The 19,224-nt window shown below is 60.2% G+C and overlaps 1 protein-coding gene across 2 annotated transcripts in view; it reads right to left on the bottom strand.

Annotated features, from left to right (window-relative positions):
- The window catches only part of FAIM2 (Fas apoptotic inhibitory molecule 2), an 83,987-nt gene extending 66,167 nt beyond the window's left edge, over positions 1 to 17,820 (bottom strand). The window contains exons 1-10 of one of the 2 annotated variants that reach the window (XM_038164321.1): positions 17,516 to 17,820; positions 15,865 to 16,045; positions 12,246 to 12,349; positions 12,070 to 12,134; positions 11,402 to 11,455; positions 7,398 to 7,448; positions 6,719 to 6,758; positions 5,221 to 5,258; positions 4,173 to 4,260; positions 3,239 to 3,334 (exon numbers count right to left, since the gene is read on the bottom strand). In XM_038164321.1, the coding sequence (XP_038020249.1) occupies positions 3,239 to 3,334; positions 4,173 to 4,260; positions 5,221 to 5,258; positions 6,719 to 6,758; positions 7,398 to 7,448; positions 11,402 to 11,455; positions 12,070 to 12,134; positions 12,246 to 12,349; positions 15,865 to 16,045; positions 17,516 to 17,530 (732 nt within the window). In that variant the 5' untranslated portion in view covers positions 17,531 to 17,820. The remainder of the gene's footprint in view (positions 1 to 3,238; positions 3,335 to 4,172; positions 4,261 to 5,220; positions 5,259 to 6,718; positions 6,759 to 7,397; positions 7,449 to 11,401; positions 11,456 to 12,069; positions 12,135 to 12,245; positions 12,350 to 15,864; positions 16,046 to 17,515) is intronic. The other variant, XM_038164320.1, reaches the window with a different exon arrangement.
- Positions 17,821 to 19,224: the final 1,404 nt, after the last annotated feature.

Consider the following 19,224-nt stretch of genomic DNA (forward strand, 5'->3'; position numbering starts at 1 on the left):
GGACACAGGGACATGGACACACGGACAGGGACACAGGGACAGGGACAGGGACACAGGGACATGGACACAGGGACAGGGACATGGGGACATGGACACACGGACAGGGATATGGACACAGGGACACAGGGACAGGGACACAGGGACACAGGTGAATACATGGACATATGGACACGGACAGGGACATACAGACAGGGACACAGGGACAAGGACACAGACACATTGAAACAGACACATGGAGAGGGACACACAGACAGGGACACATGAACACGGACAGGGACACACAGACAGGGACACAGGGACAAGGACACAGGGACAGGTGAATACATGGACATGGAGAATACATGGACATGGACACATGGACAGGGACACACGGACAGGGACAGGGACACATGGACAGGGACACAGGGACAGGTGAATACATGGACATGGACACATGGACACGGACACATGGACAGGGACATACAGACACGTACACATGGACACAGACATACAGACACAGACACATGGACACAAATACAGACACATGGACGGGGACACATGGACGGGGACACATGGACGGGGACACACGGACAGGGACACACGGACAAGGACACAGGGACAGGTGAATACATGGACAGGGACACATGGACACGGACAGGGACACATGGACAGGGACACAGACAGGGACACATGAACACAGACAGGGACACAGACAGGGACAGGGACACATGGACAAGGACACAGGGACAGGTGAATACATGGACATGGACACATGGACACGGACACATGGACAGGGACACATGGACACGGACATACAGACACGGACACATGGACACAAACACAGACATATGGACACAGACACATGGATAGGGATACACGGATATGGACACACAGACACAGACAGGGACACACGGACACAGCCGTCAGAGCTGCACAGAATGGGCTACGCAGAACTTCCCTCCCCAGGTACTTGGCTCCCAGGTGGAGGGGGAAAGCTGGGAGATGCCCTGGAAGCCCAGGCTGGATTTGCACCACTTCCAGCTCGTCCAGCTCCTTGGGAACGTTCCTGTGGCACAGGACAGGACACGGGGCCTCGGCTCCTCCCTCCCTGAGCCCTTTGTATCCACTTAGCTCCTGAACTTCTCCATCAGGTGTGGCCCCAGTACCCGTCCTGTGGAAATCATGGGATCCTGGAATGGTTTGGGTGGGAAGGGACCTTAAAGCCCATCCAGTGCCACCCCTGCCGTGAGCAGGGACAGCTCCCACTATCCCAGGTTGCTCCAAGCCTGGTCCAGCCTGGCCTCGGGCATTTCCAGGGGTGGGGAAGCCACTGAGAGGGCAGGGCAGTCCCAGCACTCTCATGATGGCAGCACTCTGGAGCACCCCCAGAATAGATTTATTTACCCAAACACAGCTGATCCCACTGGAAGAAACACCAAATATTCCAAGAGCTGGATCCAGCTTTAATTTGCCTGAGGGAACAGCTGGACCTGTGTCAGGGGAGGTTTGGGTTGGATGTTGGGAAAAGGTTCTTCCTCCACTGGAGCAGCTCCCCAGGGCTGCCAGAGCTCCAGGAGCATTTGGACAGCGCCCAGGCACCAGGTGGGATTGTTGGGATGTCCTGGGCAGGGCCAGGAGTTGGACTGGATGAGCCTGGTGTGACCCTTCCCCCTTAGGACACTCCATGATTCTAATTAACAAGCACAATTTAAATACATTCATCCGTGGGAGTCACAGGGGGAATTTCACCGGAACTGGGAGCAAAGCTCAGCCCCTGCTGTGGCCCAGAGGAACCAGGAGAAGGTTCTGGTTCAACCCAAGATGGGGCCAGGCTGCCCCTGCCTCTCGGGCTCATTTATCTCGCCACGTGTCAGGTGGGGAGGACTTGTCTCTCCGGTTTCATGGCTGTGCTTTGGCACTGCCAGCTGCTCCAGCCTCACATTCCCACTGGGAAGAGGAGAGGCTCAAGCCCAGAGAGCCAAAATCCAGCCCTCTGGAATGCCCAGCACCAGCTCCAGGGCTGGCACCAGTGGGAATCTCCTGGAGGTCTCCCTTAGGGAATGACTCGGGGCAGAGGAGCTGCCTGGGATGGGGAGGGATCTGGGATCCCAGGAGCCTCTCAGGTGATTTATGGCACCTGCCTGGCCCCACCCGCCTTCCCTCATCCATGCCCACGTCCAGGGGCTGCCAGACCCTCTGGGGGTGGCACCTGCCAGGATGAGACACCTTTGGATGCAGCCCAGCCCTGCTCCAGGCTGGCTGGAAGCTGCTCTGAGATTTCCCCCGGACACAGCTGGGACCAGGAGAGGCTGGAGAGGCCAAAGGAAGTGGCTGGAGCTGTGCGAGGGGTTGGCAGGCCTGGGGACACACAGGGGGTCACCGTCCCCTTGGACGTGGCTCCTGAGGGTCACTCAGACCTCAGGGTCATTGCTGAGCAACGGAGGCCTCAAGATTTGAGCTCTGCAGGGGCTGGGTGTTAGTCCTGAGCCCAAGTCCTGCCCTGGACTTGGGACAGAGTTTAATGTGCTCATTTCCCTGGTTTTACTGAGGGGAAACTGAGGCCTGAGCAGGGGCAGCTGTGCTCAGGCGAGAAGCCATTGGCACCCAGGGGGGTCCCAGCACAGGAGAGCACGGATGTGTTGGAATGAATCCAAAGGGGGCCATGGAGCTGCTCCAAGGGCCGGAGCCAGGCTGGGAGAGCTGGGGGTGCTCACCTGGAGAGGAGAAGGCTCCAGGGAGAGCTCAGAGCCCTGCCAGGGCCTGAAGGGGCTCCAGGAGAGCTGGAGAGGGGCTGGGGACAAGGGATGGAGGGACAGGAGCCAGGCTCCCACTGCCAGAGGGCAGGGATGGATGGGAGATTGGGGGAAGGAATTCCTGGCTGGGAGGGTGGGGAGGGGCTGGGATGGATTTCCCAGAGCAGCTGGGGCTGCCCCTGGATCCCTGGCAGTGCCCAGGGCCAGGCTGGAGCAGCCTGGGACAGTGAAAAGTGTCCCTGCCCATGGCAGGGGTGGGATTGTATGGGCTTTGAGGTCCCTCCTGACCAAAACCATTCCATGATTCCACCACCAGGAACAGCAGGAAATGTCCCCAGCCCTGGGCCAGTTCCGTCCTTGCATCCCATGGTCCATCCCAGGGAATGTCCCTGCTCTTCCATCTCTCCATGGGGGTTCCCGCCCGTTTTCAGGGAGCTGGGCACCCCCCCTCCCAGCACGCCCAGTTTGGCCCAGTTTGGCCCAGTTTGGCCCAGCTGGTCACTCACGTATTGGTAGGGCAGGATGACAGCCAGGACCAGCCCCCCCAGGAACAGCACCATGAGCAGCACGAAGAGAACGCCCTGGTACGAGGTGAAGTCGAACTGCGGGCGGGAGGAGGAGTTTGTGCTCAGGGGCTGCAGCTCCCGAGTCCCCCTGGGACCCACCCCGAGCTGGTTCTGCCTCTCCATCCCAGCAGCCACCCCCCAACGCCTCCCAAATCCCCCTCAGCGCCACAGGGAAGGGCTGGGGTCCCAAATCCATCACACACATCCATCATCGCTCCTGTACCCCACAGCCCAGCCCCCTGGAACTCCCAGCTGACCACCATGCAGCCTCTTCCAGCCCCCCTGACATCCTTGACACATCCCAATCCTCCAAAAATCCTAGATTATTCCCACACATCAGCAGCTTCCATTCCCACGTACACCTATGCCTGGGATCCCAGGAGCCTCTCAGGTGATTTATGGCACCTGCCTGGCCCCACCCCCCTTCCCTCATCCATGCCCACGTCCAGGGGCTGCCAGACCCTCTGGGGGTGGCACCTGCCAGGATGAGACACCTCACAAATCCATCACACACATCCATCATCGCTCCTGTATCCCACAGCCCAGCCCCCTGGAACTCCCAGCTGACCACCATGCAGCCTCTTCCAGCCCCCCTGACATCCTTGACACATCCCAATCCTCCAAAAATCCCAGATTATTCCCGCACATCAGCAGCTTCCATTCCCACATACACCCCAATCCACAAAAAAAAAATCTCATTTTATTCCCATAAATCACCATCTTCCAGCCCCGCTTCCATCCCAGCCACATCCCTCCCTGGCACATGTCCTGATCCACTCCAACCTCCACATCCCTCGGGCTGGCCCTGTTTCCAGAGCCCTCCAGGCACTCCCAGCCCCCCCTGCCCTGCCCCAGGGAGGCCCCAGGGTCCCACCTTGCTCTGGAAGCTGAAGATGGTGACAGACAGACACACCAGGGCCGTGATCCCCAGGCACAGCAGCACCGACTTGGTGTTGTAGTAACTGCAAAACGACCGGGAAAACCACGATGGAATCATTCCCACGGGGACGGGAAAGGGGATTCGGACAGGCAGGAGCTGGGCGAGGAAAACATGAATCCCACAGGCACAAACAATGCTGGAATGATCAATATTCCACACTAGGGTTAGAAAAGGAAGGATACAAAAAAGGCTGGATGGGTTTCCCTGCTGTTCTGAAGGATGCAGGGAAGGCAGGAGGGTCCATCTGGGCCTCTCAGAGCTTTGGAGCAGCTCCAAGTCCACCAATCCCACTGTCCACGGGCAGACAGGGAATGGGGAAGATCCTGACCAGGGTGACAAAAGTCACCACGGCATGAGGGGGAACCAAAGGAGCAGCCCCTGGGCTCCTGCCCAGCCGGGCTTTGGGAAAAGGGCAGGAAGGAGGGATTGCAGCAGGCACAGGGGCTGCAGTGCCAGGCTCAGCCCTTGGAAAGGCCGGTCCTGCTCTCCCTGGGGGCATTTGTGTGGAGTCACTGGAGTTTTCCCCCTGGAGCTGCTGAGGCCGCAGGTTTCTTTGTCCCAGCCCCCCACGCTGGACCATGTCCCTCTCTCCAGGCTCCCACGTGAGCTGGGAGCAGATTTCCTGGTGCAAATGAACAGGCTGGGATACAAATTCCTGAAACTGCTGGAAAAAAGTTCCTTGGCTTACTGCAGCCCCACCTGCCTGGGACCTGCCCAGTGAGAAGCGTAGGATCCCTGAGTGGTCACCTCCAGCCTGGCCCTCCGGGACTCTCCTGCAGGATTTGGGATGTGGGAATGCTCCAGTGCTGCCTGCCCTGGGACACGGACAGGCCTTGGAAACCCTCCTTGGAAAGTGTTTTCACAGGGAAGCTCCAGCTTTGTGCGGCTGCTGCGAGCCCCAGACAGCTCAGGGGGCCCAGGTCCCTCAGGAATAGGGAATGTTTTTGGGAGGAGACAGGAGACAGGGCAGTGCCCAACCCACCTGGAGAGCATGGCAGTGAGATAGGCCATGGACAGGGTCTGGGGAAAAACACAGCCTGGTTAATGCCCTCGTGCCCCGGCGCAGGCACCACAGGAAATCCCTCAATCCCAGGGAAAAGGGCAGGGGAGCCTCTCAGGCTCTCGGGAGAAGGAGCTTGGGCAGCATTCGGAACCCTCCAGCGATTGATGGGCACGTGAGAGGGCAGAGGGAGAGCAAACGGCACCGGAGCAGCTCCTGCATCCCTCCCGCACAGCAGCCAGCTGCCATCCCGGCTGCCAGCCCTGCTCCCATCCCAGCTCCCATTCCACATCCCAGCTGCCATCCCTGCTCCCATCCCAGCTCCCATTCCATATCCCAGCTGCCATCCCAGCTCCCATTCCACATCACAGCTCCCATTCCAGCTCCCAGCTGCCATTCCACATCCCAGCTCCCATCCCAGCTCCCATCCCAGCTGCCATCCCAGCTCCCATCCCACATCCCAGCTGCCATCCCAGCTCCCATCCCACATCCCAGCTCCCATCCCAGCTCCCATTCCACATCACAGCTGCCATTCCACATCCCAGCTCCCATCCCAGCTCCCATCCCACATCACAGCTGCCATCCCTGCTCCCATTCCACATCCCAGCTCCCATTCCTCATCCCTGCTCCCATTCCACATCCCAGCTCCCATTTCACATCCCAGCTGCCATCCCTGCTCCCATCCCAGCTGCCATCCCAGCTCCCATTCCACATCCCAGCTCCCATCCCAGCTCCCATTCCCATCCCACATCCCAGCTCCCATTCCACATCCCAGCTCCCATATCCCTGCTCCCATTCCACACCCCAGCTCCCATCTCACATCCCAGCTGCCACCCTAGCTCCCATTCCACATCACAGCTCCCATTCCAGCTCCCATTCCACATCCCAGCTCCCATCCCAGCTGCCATCCCTGCTCCCATCCCAGCTCCCATTCCATATCCCAGCTGCCATCCCACATCCCAGCTCTCATTCCAGCTCCTAGCTCCCATCCCTACTCCCATCCCTGCTCCCATCCCAAATCCCAGCTCCCATTCCAGCTCCCATCCCACATTCCAGCTCCCATTCCAAATCCCTGCTCCCATTCCACATCCCAGCTCCCATTCCACATCCCTGGTCCCGTCCCTGCTCCCATCCCACGTTCCAGCTCCCATCCCTGCTCCCATCCCAGCTCACCTCAGCTCCCACGCCAATTCCCACGCCAATTCCCACCCCAGTTCCCATCCCTGCTCCCACCCCAGTTCCCAGCCCAGCTCCAATCCCAGTTCCCACCAGCCTCCACAGATTATATTTTGCAATTTTTCAATAAACAAAGGCTCCCTTTTTTTTCCAGCTTCTCCCATCCCAGTGCAACCACAGCTCCTCAGCCCAAGCACAGGACAGTAAGGGGACGAAATTCCCACTTTTTTTCCCCAGGAATGCCAGCCTTGTCCTCGGAGCCACTCTGACCCCAGGGCAGATGTTGGCCAGATGTGCTACTCACAAAGATGCTGAGCAGGATCAGATTCCATGGGAAGTATCTCCTGCAGAGGAAACAGGGGTCAGGCAGCCGGGGCTGGACCTCATTACCATGAGGTAATTAGGGACTGTGAGGGTAATTAATGGCCATTAATGACCCTGCTGTGTAATTAATGCCCTGTGCACAAGTGCCGGGGCAGTGCAGGGCACAGTCACCCTGCTGGGAGCCACGGGGCGTTGGGGGTCCTGCTGGGCCAGCAGGACAAAGGTCTCCAGGATATTCCTGCTCCCCTGGGAGCTGACAGGAGCATCCTCTGGGAAGCTGAATTCCCAGAACCCAGAGCTGCGAACGGGGCAGCTCCTGCTGGGAAGTCACAGCTGCGATTGGACTCCTGAGCTGCAGCGACCCAAGGCCTGGAACAGCTGCTTCCAGCATCTGGAACAGGTTCCCCAGAGCAGCTGTGGCTGCTCCTGGATCCCTGGAAGTGTCCAGGGCCAGCTTGGATGGGACTTGGAGCACTGTGGGACAGTGGAAGTGTCCCTGCCCATGGCAGGGGTGGCACTGGATGGGCTTTAAGGTCCTTTCCAACCCAAAAAATTCCATGATCCCATGGAAACTCAGCAGCTGCCACAGGGCTGGAAACCTGAGGAAAACATTCCTGCTGCCTTCCCCAGCTGGGCCAGCTCCCAAAGCATCTCCTCACCTGGGCCCGGAGCAGCAGGCGAGGATCAGGTAGGTGACGAAGAAAACGGCGCTGCAAGGAGAGAGGGAGAGGTCAGGGGGGAAGGCGGCCTGGGAGGGGTGCAGGGAGGAATTCCCTGGGATGGAATTGCCTGGAAAAGCAGCCTGGGATGGAGGTGCAGGGAGGAATTCCCTGGGATGGAATTGCCTGGAAAAGCAGCCTGGGAGGGGTGCAGGGAGGAATTCCCTGGGATGGAATTGCCTGGAAAAGCAGCCTGGGAGGGGTGCAGGGAGGAATTCCCTGGGATGGAGTTGCCTGGAAAAGCAGCCTGGGAGGGGGGTGCAGGGAGGAATTCCCTGGGATGGAGGTGCAGGGAGGAATTCCCTGGGATGGAATTGCCTGGAAAAGCAGCCTGGGAGGGTGGTGCAGGGAGGAATTCCCTGGGATGGAGGTGCAGGGAGGAATTCCCTGGGATGGAATTGCCTGGAAAAGCAGCCTGGGATGGAGGTGCAGGGAGGGATTCCCTGGGATGGAATTGCCTGGAAAAGCAGCCTGGGAAGGGGTGCAGGGAGGGATTCCCTGGGATGGAATTGCCTGGAAAAGCAGCCTGGGAGGGTGGTGCAGGGAGGAATTCCCTGGGATGGAGGTGCAGGGAGGGATTCCCTGGGATGGAATTGCCTGGAAAAGCAGCCTGGGACGGGGATGTTGGAAATGCAAACACCCACCCCTGGTCCCTCTCACCGAGCTCCTTCCTGCCCTCAGGAACCTCCTCTGCGTGTGCCTGTCCCCAGGGTGGGACAAAACATCCCTGGAGAAGCTGAGGGCTGGATTTGGAGCAGAGCCAGGGTCGGGTTCAGACCCTGGAGAGCACCCAAATGTGTGAATGACAAACAGGGCAGGAACTGGGTTTGTGCTGGCTCTTGGGAAACGTTCCTTCATGGAATGGGAGGTCAGGCATTGGATGGGGGTGCGCAGGCAGTGGTGGGATCCCATCCTTGGAAGTTTCCAGAAGCCTGTGGAAGTGGCACTGGGGGACGTGGTCAGCGGGGAGGGGAGGGTGGGTGGTTGGACTCGATGGTCTCCAGGGGCTTTTCCCATCTTCACAATTCCAAGTTTCCATGGTTCTGTGGGTTTCTCATATGGAAGTTCCAGGCTTTGCTCCTTGTTTCCAAACCCTTTCCAGCTTGGGGGTGTCAAGGCTGGAGGTTCTTAAACCAAGGGCTGGCAAAGTGACCGGGCTCAGGCAGGGCTGGAAGGGCTGTGCTGGAGGAGGGAGCTGCTCCCACGGCACATCCCTCCAGAAACGGGAATTCTTGGACTTTCCATTCCTGGAAGTGTGCAAGGCCAGGCTGGACAGGGATTGGAGAAGCCTGGGGCAGTGGAAGGTGTGCCTGCCCATGGCAGGGGTGGCACTGGATGGACTTTAGGGTTCCTCCAACCCAACCCATTCCATGATTCCAGTGCTGCAGTGCTTGAGGAAGAGCCCAGGGCAGGGAAGGGTTAGGGGAAGGGCTCAGGGCAGGAGGAGCTGCTCGGGGAAGGGCTCAGGGCAGGGGGAGCTGCTCGGAGAAGGGCTCAGGGCAGGGGGAGCTGCTCAGGAAAGGGCTCAGGGCAGGGGGAGCTGCTCGGGGAAGGGCTCAGGGCAGGAGGATCCATTCAGAAAAGGGCTCAGGGACAAGCCCAGGGCAGGAGGATCCTCCCGGCTCAGCAGAGCTCAAGGTGCCGTGGCCGTCCAGCCCCACCCAGGTCCTGGCAGGTTTTAGGTTTTATCTCCCAGCGTTTGACCCTCTCAAAGCACAGCAGCCCAGAGCTGAAGGAGGCTCTCCTGCCCACAGCTGGGTGTTTTTGCAGGCTCTGGAAGCTGCTCCCCTGCTCTCCCCGGGGCAGCGGCTCCGGGCGTGCCGATGGCTCCCGATAGCCACTGACCCTCGGCCGGGGCAGGGAGGTGACAGCAGAGCCCAGGGCCAGCTCTCCCACTGGGAAACCAGGAAAGCCAGCCCGGACACGGCTGAGCAGCTGGAAAGAGACTGTCGGGAGCACAGAGCCAGCGGGGTCGTCCATCCCCTGTGTGCTCTGGATTTATTCCCACTGAGGTGCCATCCCAGCCGTGGGAAAGCATCCTGGGGCTCCCAGGTTTATTTTACAGAGGTCTCTGGTTGGGAAGGAGACCCAGGCACAGAGCAGGAAAAGCATTTGGAGACACAGGAATGAGGGGAAGGGCTTGGCTCACTGAGCAGTGAAAAAACAGACAAGATTAAAGTCATGGAATGGCCTGGGTGGGAATGGACCTTAAAATCCATCCCATCCCACCCCCTGCCGTGGGCAGGGACACCTTCCACTCTCCCAGGTTCCTCCAAGCCCTGTCTAGCCTGGCCCTGGGCACTGCCAGGGATCCAGGGGCAGCCCCAGCTGCTCTGGGAAATCCATCCCAGCCCCTCCCCACCCTCCCAGCCAGGAATTCCTTCCCAATCTCCATCCCTGCCCTCTGCAGTGGGAGCCATTCCCTGTGGCCTGTCCCTCCATCCCTTGTCCCCAGCCCCTCTCCAGCTCTCCTGGAGCCCCTCCAGGCCCTGGCAGGGCTCTGAGCTCTCCCTGCAGTGAGGGGAGCACCCCCAGCTCTCCCAGCCTGGCTCCAGAGGGGCTCCAGCCCTGCAGCAGCTCCGTGGCTGCTCTGGGCTCTCTCCAGCAGCTCCTCACCCTCCCCGGGCGGGTCCCCAGGGCTGGAGCCGCTCTGCAGGTGGGGTCTCACCTGGGCACAGGGGGACAATGGCCAGGGGGGAAATTCCCAGCTGCCCCAAGGGTGTTCCTACTGGGAAACAGGAGGGAATCAACTCCATCTGGGCAGGGAGCTGGAAGAGGTGACCCCAGAGGCCAAGGAGGGGACATGAGCAGGGCTGAGCCTCCTCTCCCTGTCCCCTGGGAGGTGACACTGCCTCTCCAAGCCCAGCTGCCCTCTGGAGCACCTTTAGTTCCCTCCTGGTGCCCCGGAGCTCCCACTCCTGCTGTTTGGAGGGTTCTCCCAGGTTACATAAGCCGGTGTCTCATCTCCTGATTTGGGTGTGAACTGATTAAAGTTGAGTTCACCTCACACTTAATGAGCAGCACTGACCCCGCCAGCAGCCCGGAAACCACGGAGCCAGGAGATGCCAGCAGCTGGGAGCTCCCTTCTGGGCTGGGCTGGGGGAACCAAGGAACGGGATCCCAACTTTGGGGCTCTGGGATGGAGCCCCAGGAGTGACAGCCCTACCCAGACATGGCCAGGAACATCCCAACACCTCCAAATCCACCCCACACATCCACTGGATGTTATGTAATGGAAACCTCTACAACCACCTGGCTTCCAAGGGGAGAATCCCAGAATTCAGCCTCCATGGTACCCTGAACATCCTTCCAGGTGTCAGATAAGGGGCTGGGCAGTGTTTTCCTGAGTGCTCTGCAAGGAGGCCTTTGGAGCTTCCCAGGAGACCTTCCCAAAATGAATCCTCTAAGGCACCCTGGACATCCTTCCAGGTCTCATTAGGAAGTTTCTGTTTCCCTGGAAACTCCCCAGTTTTCTCTGGCTTTCTGCAGGAAATAGGTGTTTATTTTGACCCTGGTTCCTGGAGCCGTTTTTGGGGAAGCGTTTGGAGTTCTCCTCTCCGGTGTGTCTTGCTCCTTCAGGTGAGATTTCCCACCTGCTCACCTCAGGCTCACCCATGGCTTGGCTGCCCAGAGCAGCTGGGGCTGGCACAGCCCAAGGCCAGGCTGGACACCGGGGCTTGGAGCAGCCTGGGAGAGTTGGAGGTGTCCCTGGGCGGGCTGGAATGTCCCTCCCAACCCAACCCAACCCAACCCAACCCAACCCAACCCAACCCATTCCATGGCTCCATGACCTTCCCCAGTTGCCCCTGGACTCTTTGGAGTGATGCTTCACATGCAGGACAGGGAAGTGTTGGGGAAGCGTTGGAGACCCTTCCCACATCCCCACAGCCCCACCCAGGCTGTCTGGAGCACCCAAGGCCACAGGAAAAGCCAGGGATACTCACTAGGAAGCCCAGTACCAGGCAGAGTGGGTCTGGATGTAGCCCTTGACGGGTTCACTGCAAGACAGAAGGAAAGATCCTGAGCAGGAAGAATCCAGTCCCTCCGAGCTCCCTGCCCAGTGAACCCGGGAACAGCCCTAGCATGGGGATTAAAAACCCAGCCCTGGGTGAATCCCCTCACAGCCTGAGCCCGTGGAGAGGAATTCCAGCTCCAGGTGGGAAGGGCAGCGCTGGTCCCCCAGTTCCACAGCGGAGCTGCCTGGGAATGGCTCCCACAGGGGATTAGGGAGCCCAAATCCTCAGGCTGGCAGTGATCCATTATTTATTCTGGAGGCAACGTGAGCCACACACACCCAGAGCGCTCGGTCATCCGAGCTGGAGAGGGGGATGAGCAGGGAAGGGAAGCCAGCCCCGGGAGCTGGGATCTGGTAACTCCCACAGGGAAAACCCGGCAGGCACTGCCAAGGGCAGCAGCCCTGGGGATCACCCAGGATGGAAGATCCAACCCCAGGCATGGGTGGGAATGGGGGAAAAAGGACTGAGGGACCTCTGAGTGTTCCCTGAGGTCAGCTCGTCTATTGGAATACTCAGAAAGAATCCAGTGTGACTCAACCCCCAGGAAGCTGCCCAGGGCCTGGTCCCAGGGAGCTCAGGACACACCCAGCACCCACCAGAAGGTGAAGAAAGCCACGATGACAACGGTGACCAGGAGCTGGACCATCAGGATGGCGTAAACCTGCAGGGAGAGGTGATCCATGGATCCCAGCATCCAGCAGAGCCGGGCCCTCCAAGGGCTGGGGGTCCGGCTCTGCCAGCCCAGGGGGCGAGGGACGTGTCCCTCCCTCACCTTCCTGATGAACACCCTGCGCACGTTGCGGTCGTCCCAGCTGAAGGTGGTGAGCAGCTCCGTGTCCCCCGGGTACCCCCCGCTGCCGTAGCTCGGGCTGGAGCCTGCGGAGAGGCCAAAGGAGCAGCTCCCACCCCAATCTCCCCCCAGCCGTGGAACTTGAGCCCAGGGAGCCACCGTGGCTCAGGTGCCCCAAATTCCCAGAGCTTCTTCGTGGCATTCACGTTCTCTGAAAAAATCCCCTTCGCCCAGGATTTTTCTCCGGGGAGGCTGAGGAGCCTCAGAGAAAAGGCAAACAATTCTGATCTCGTTTGCTTCTCCTGTGCTGTGCTCGTGTGGGATGTGTTTGGGGGTTGTTCACCCACAGGTGATGGTTTCAGGGGATCCTGCTGTGAGTTGTTTTCACTCTTTGGCCAATCAGGGCCAAACTCTGTTTGGGACTCCGGAGAGAGTCACGAGTTTTCGTTATTATCTTTTTAGCATTCTGTAAGTATCCTTCCTGTATTCTTTAATATAATATCATATCATATCCTAATAAATTATCCTTCTGAGAGCATGGAGTCAGATTCATCATTCCTGCCTTCGTCGGGACATTTCCCAGCAAATACAATAGTCCCTCTGCTCCTTTCCCACTCCTGCTGCTCCTTAGGACCATCCCTGGGAACAGAGGGAGAACATTCCCACAAACCACCCCAGCACCAGGCTGAATCCTGGTCTGAGGAAACACCAAACCTTCCACAGCAATGGGAGGGCTGGGATCATCCCCTGCTCTCCTTTCACTGGATGTTAAAGCATCCCCAGAGCAGCTGTGACTCAGCATTCCCAGCGGGGCAGGAGGATTCCCTCGCTGCTCTCCTGAGCTGTGCTCGCATTGTGGCTTTGTCAACAACGCCCCTGCTCTGAGAGCAGCTCCTGGCAGCTCCCCGAGCTCCATCCCTCAACCCTGCTTCCGTGCAGAGACTCAGGAAACAGCTAAGCACTGAGCCCGAAAAAGGAGAAAACAGCTCCAATGAGTGAGAAAAACCTTCCCCCGAATCCTCAAATCCACACACGAGTCATCTCTGCTTTGCCAAAACGGGAACAGAAGCTCCTGTTGCTGGTTTTCCTTTCCCCATCCCTGGAGGTTCCAAGGCCAGGCTGGATGGGGCTTGGAGCAGCCTGGGACAGTGGGAGGTGGCCCTGCCGTGGCAGGGGTGGCACTGGATGGGCTTAAAGGTCCCATCCCACCCAAACCATTCCATGACTCCATGACCATTCTGTGCCCTCTGTGCTCCCTTTGCTGATGTCCCCTCCTGTGTCGCTGAAGTCCCCGCTGCTGGGTTTCCACAGAAGGATTCCTGTGTGATTTCCCTGCTTTACATTCCTGTCCCTGCCTGGTCCACAGACACCTCCCCTCCTCCTAAAGCTTCTGAGCTCAGGGATACCCAAATCCTCCAGGAAGATGGAGCAAAGACCCTTTTAATCACCAGGAAAGCCAAACTCAAGGTCCTGATCCTGATTTTCTCCTGTTTTCCTGGTTAAAGTTGCTCATTCCAAATGCAGGAGCCTCACTTAGGTGCCCCCAGCAGGAAATAAGTCCCTGGTGCTGTTCTGTTGTCAGTCAATCCCTTGGTCCTTCCTTCCTGCCCCACTGGAGCTGAACCTCCCGCGTGTTCTCCTGGATCCCTCATCAGTCCCAGAGTACCTGGGCCAGGAGAACCCCCGGGACACTTCCAGGCCTCCTGCACCAAAGCAATCCCAGCCCCTAAACACCCAGCTGGCCCTAAACACCCAACTGGCCCCTAAACACCCAACTGGCCCTAAACTCCCAGCCAGCCCCTAAACACCAAACTGACCCTAAACACCCAGCTGGCCCTAAACACCCAGCTGGCCCTTAAACACCAAATTGGCCCCTAAACACCAATTTGACCCCTAAACACCCAGCTGGCACCTCAGTGCCCCAGAGGAACTGAAGGGTTTCATCCTCCTCCTCCCTCCTGGTGTCCCCACATCCGTCCCCCCGTCCAAGGCGACAGCAGGACGGCGTGTCCTGAGTTCATGGTCACAGAAACAAGCCCAAATCCACATCCCTTCTTTCCAGGTGCTCCCAGTCTGGTGTGAGACATCCCACCTGGAGCCCCAAAATACCCCATCCCCCCCCCTAAACCCCAAATACCCCATCCCACCCCATTTAAGCCTCACCCCCCCCCCCAATTCATTGCAACAGCAGAAAGATCCAGATGATCCCCAGAGGCACCTGGGGGGGATTTATCCTGTTCCTCGGGGGAAAGGCGGAGAAACCATCAGAATATGCCAGCAGACTCAGCAGGGGAGGTTTTCCCTCCTTCCCCTTCCCCAGGCATCCCATCCCTGCAGCTGGACGGAACAGGCAGCAAAGGACGGAGCAGGGCAAGAGCTCAGAAGTCCCTAAATCCCATAATTCTAGAGTTTTCTCTGGCTGGAACTGTGCTGAGGGAGCAACCCCCAGGGTCACTTCCCAGCCACCCCGTCCCGCTCCAGCCCCATTTCCAAGCCTGCAGCCATTCCCAGGGCACAGCCAGGGCTTTGTCCTTTGCTATGGCCCAGCAGCAGCTCCAGGGAGCTTCTGGTGTTGGAGAGACTGCTGGTTTGCCCAGGAATGACCACAAGGACGCTGGAACAATCCAGCCTTTGGCTCCAGCCGTGTCCCGGCCTCCCTGGCTCTGCCAGCAGCTGCCAACAGCCACACTCAGGGCCGTGACACCACTTGTGACACCAATTGTGCCACCTCAGCTGCTCTGAGAGCTGGGGCTGAGCAGGAGCTGCGGGAGGGGGTGAGGGGATCCCTGCAGCTGCTCCAGGACTTTCCCTGCAGCCCCCAGAGCTGGGATCTCCCAGGGCAGCAAGCTGGGAACAGGGAATTCTCCCACCATGGGACTGGGAGGAAGTTTGCTCCCTCATCTGTAAGGGGGTGAGGTCTCTGGGATGGCTGGAATGGCTTTTATTCACAGATATGGACTTTCATCTGCAGATGGAGACTTTTATGTGTAGATGGAGGCTTGTACACGTTGATAGAGACTCTCCTGTGCAGACAGAGGCTCACAGCTGCAGCTCTGCCCTGGGCCAAACTGGGCACCGCATCCCTGCTCCCCCTCTCATCCCTGGTCTTGCTCTCATCCCTGCTCCCCTCTCATCCCTGCTCCCCCTCTCATCCTGGTTCCCCCTCTCATCCCTGCTCCCCTCTCATCCCGGTTCCCCCTCTCATCCCTGCTCCCCTCTCATCCCTGCTCCCCTCTCATCCTGGTTCCCCCTCTCATCCTGGTTTCCCCTCTCATCCCTGCTCCCCCTCTCATCCCCGCTCCCCTCTCATCCCTGCTCCCCTCTCATCCCTGTTCCCCCTCTCATCCCTGCTCCCCTCTCATCCCTGCTCCCCCTCTCATCCCTGCTCCCCTCTCATCCCTGTTCCCCTCTCATCCCTGCTCCCCCTCTCATCCCTGCTCCCCCTCTCATCCCTGGTCTTGCTCTCATCCCTGTTCCCCCTCTCATCCCCGCTCCCCTCTCATCCCTGCTCCCCCTCTTATCCCTGCTCCCCTCTCATCCCTGCTCCCCTCTCATCCTGGTTCCTCCTCTCCTCTCCCAGCCCAGCCACAGAAGGACTTACTGGGATCCACGTAAGCCCAGCTGGGGTGCAGCGGGGCCGCGGGCGGGGCAGGAAAAGCCCCGGTTTTCATCCCTTCTCCCGCTGTCGCCTCCTCGTAGGACGGAGGAGCCGGGGGGGCCGTGGCATTGTCCTTCTTGTCCCCCTGCCCCTCAGAGCTGGGGGGTTTGTTGTTCACGGAGAGCTGCACAGAGAGGGGCAGAGAGATGAGTAAAAGCATCCCAGAAAGCGCCCTGGACGAGAAGCTGGCATGGCCAGGTTGTAGAAAAGGGGTCAGGACCTGGGAGCCGCAGGACCTGGGAGCCCCCCAGCCATTCCTGGGGGCTGGGCACGGGCCCATCCCTGCACCCCGGGAAGGGCATCCATGACTGAGGGGAGACGGGAAAGCCCCGGCGGTGCTCATTGGGATGAGAAGTTCCAGGCAGAGAGGTCTGAGGGGAGACCCGGAGCCCCCGCGGTGCCTCGGGCTCAACGTGACACCAAAAACATCCGAGGAATTTCTCTGCTTCTCATCAAACTTCCTACATTTCTCCTTAAAAAGAGCTTTCAGCTCCTGGGCAGAAAATCCTGAGCTCTTCATTCCCATTTCCCCCCATTTTGGGTGAGCTGCTCCCAGGAATGCTCTGGTTGGGCCCTCCAGAATTTTCTGCTCCGTGCCCGTGTGGAGGCTCAGCTCTGCTCTTTCCCAGCATTCCAAGGACTTGGGACTGCAGCAAGGAGCCGACCTGGGGCCACCTGAGCTCTCCTTGGGAACATGATCCCTTTAACCTCCCAGCTGGGGTAGATAAAGTGCCAGGATAAACTCTGCTGCCCGCCGAGGAGCCAGCTCAGCCCGGGAGCGGCGTCCCCACGGCTCGGGGGGCCGCAGTGGCAGTGAGCCCCCAAGCCGGGGGGCATTAACAGAGCAGAGTGAGGGGGGCTCCAGCTGAAGGGGCCACGGGCCCTGGAAACGCAGCAGGGGCCGGGCTGGGATGCGTCCCTCGGGCAGATCCAGCTGTGCCACCTCCCCTGCCAGCCCCCAGGGACTGTCCTCCCCTGTCCTTTGGGTTTAGGGGGTCGAGATCCTGCAAGCCCCCTCCCCAAGCCCCGGATATCCGAGGAGATCCAGAGGGATGGAGATGCATTCAGAGCGTTGCCATGGCGATGGTGCATGAGCTGGCAGAGGACCCACAACCCCCCCTCCTCGGTCTGAGAGCGCTGGAGAACCCCAAAATCCCCAAAATCCCCACAATCCCGAGCCCCCAGGCCGGGCAGGAGGCACTGCCAGGTGGGGACAGGGGTGGGACAGCACAAACAGCTCACGGAGCCCCCCCGCACCCGGGGTTTGGGGGGTGCAGGGGGGTAAAACGGCTGCAGGTCTGGTCCAACAGGGTTTGAGCTGTGCATCCATCACCCCTAAACCAGCCCGATCTCAACACGAACCCCAAACCAGCCTCCAATCCCAAAATCACCCCTAAACCAGCCCCCAACCCCTAAACCAGCCCCCCGGCCCCTTGCAGCCCCCAGCCCCACGGCAGGCTCCGTGCACAGGTGCCCAGCTCCCCCTCGCACCCTCGGTTCCGTTCCTAAACCCCCTCGCTCCGCCGCTCGCTCTCCCCCGAACCGTTATGCAACAGGGACGGGCTCATCCCTCCCGCTCCGGCCTCCCTCCTACCTTCCCCTGGGTCATGGCTCCTGCTGCCCCGCGGCACGGGTCGCGACCGAGCTGGGGTCCCTTCCAGCCCTTCTCCCGGGCGGTGTCGGGGCTGGACGCGGCCGCCGCAGCCCCCGCAGCCCCCGCAGCCCCCGCAGCCCCCCGCAGTCCCCGCAGCCGCCGCCTTCCCCTTCCAGCGGCGTCCCCGGAGCGGCGGGCGCTGCGGGCAGGGCTGAACCACTGCCCGCCCGCCGCACAGGGGAGCGGGGAACGGAGAGCGGAGGGGGATGGAGGCAGGGCCGGGATGGGGAGAGGGCTGGGATGGGGCCGGTGGAGAGAGGGTCGGGATGGGGAGAGGGCCGGGATGGGGGAGATGGGGAGAGGGTCGGGATGGGGAGAGGGCCGGGATGGGGAGAGGGCCGGGATGGGGGACATGGAGAGAGGGTCGGGATGGGGGGGATAGGGAGAGAGTGGGGATGGAGAGAAGGTCGGGATGGGGAGAGGGTCAGGATGGGGCACATGGAGAGAGGGTTGGGATGGGGGAGATGGAGAGAGGGCCGGGATGGGAGCGATGGAGAGAGGGCCGGGATGGGGGAGAGGGCTGGGATGGGGGGGATAGGGAGAGAGTGGGGATGGGGAGAGGGTCGGGATGGGGAGAGGGCCGGGATGGGGCCGATGGAGAGAGGGTTGGGATGGGGGAGATGGAGAGAGGGTCGGGATGAGGGGGATAGGGAGAGAGTGGGGATGGAGAGAGGGCCGGGATGGGGGACATGGAGAGAGGGTTGGGATGGGGAGGATAGGGAGAGAGTGGGGATGAGGAGAGGGTCGAGATGGGGACAATGGAGTGAGGGCCGGGATGGGGGAGATGGAGAGAGGGCCGGGATGGGGGGTTAGGGAGAGAGTGGGGATGGAGAGAGGGTTGGGATGGGGAGAGGGTCGGGATGGGGAGAGGGCCGGGATGGGGGGATAGGGAGAGAGTGGGGATGGAGAGAGGGCCGGCATGGGGAGAGGGTCAGGATGGAGGGATGCAGGGATGGGCTTAGGGATGGAGAGGATACAGGATTGGGGTGATGGGGAGGATGCAGGGATGGGATGGGGAAGATGCAGGGTTAGGGAGGATGAGGAGGATGCAGGGTTAGGGAGGATGCAGGGATGCAGAGCCTGGGAGGATAGGATGGGGAGGATGCAGGGATGAGGAGGATGCAGGGATGGGATGGGGAGGATGCAGGGTTGGGGTGATGAGGAGGATGCAGGGTTAGGGAGGATGCAGGGTTAGGGAGGATGAGGAGGATGCAGGGTTAGGGAGGATGCAGGGATGGGATGGGGAGGATGCAGGGTTAGGGAGGATGAGGAGGATGCAGGGATGTAGGGAGGATGCAGGGATGCAGAGCCTGGGAGGACAGGATGGGGAGGGTGCAGGGATGAGGAGGATGCAGGGTTGGGATGGGGAGGAAGGACAGACACAGCACCCGGGCGGGTGAGGGGCTGGGGCCGGGGATGAGGAGGGTGCACGGATCGGGTGGACGTGGGGATTCAGGGAAAGGGATAATCCAGGGTTAGGGAGGATGTGCAGATCCAGGAACGGGAATGGGGAGGATGCAGGGATAGGGTCCCACTCCAGGGCTGGGAAGCAGCTGCCCCAGAGCTGCTGAACCTCAGGACTGGGATTTGCAAAGGGAGGGAGGCTCTGAGGAGCCTCTGGTGCTGCCTCAGAGCCAACCGTGGGAGCA

This window comes from Motacilla alba, chromosome 29, assembly GCF_015832195.1.
Source record: "Motacilla alba alba isolate MOTALB_02 chromosome 29, Motacilla_alba_V1.0_pri, whole genome shotgun sequence".
In the NCBI taxonomy this organism is placed as follows: Eukaryota; Metazoa; Chordata; class Aves; order Passeriformes; family Motacillidae; genus Motacilla; species Motacilla alba.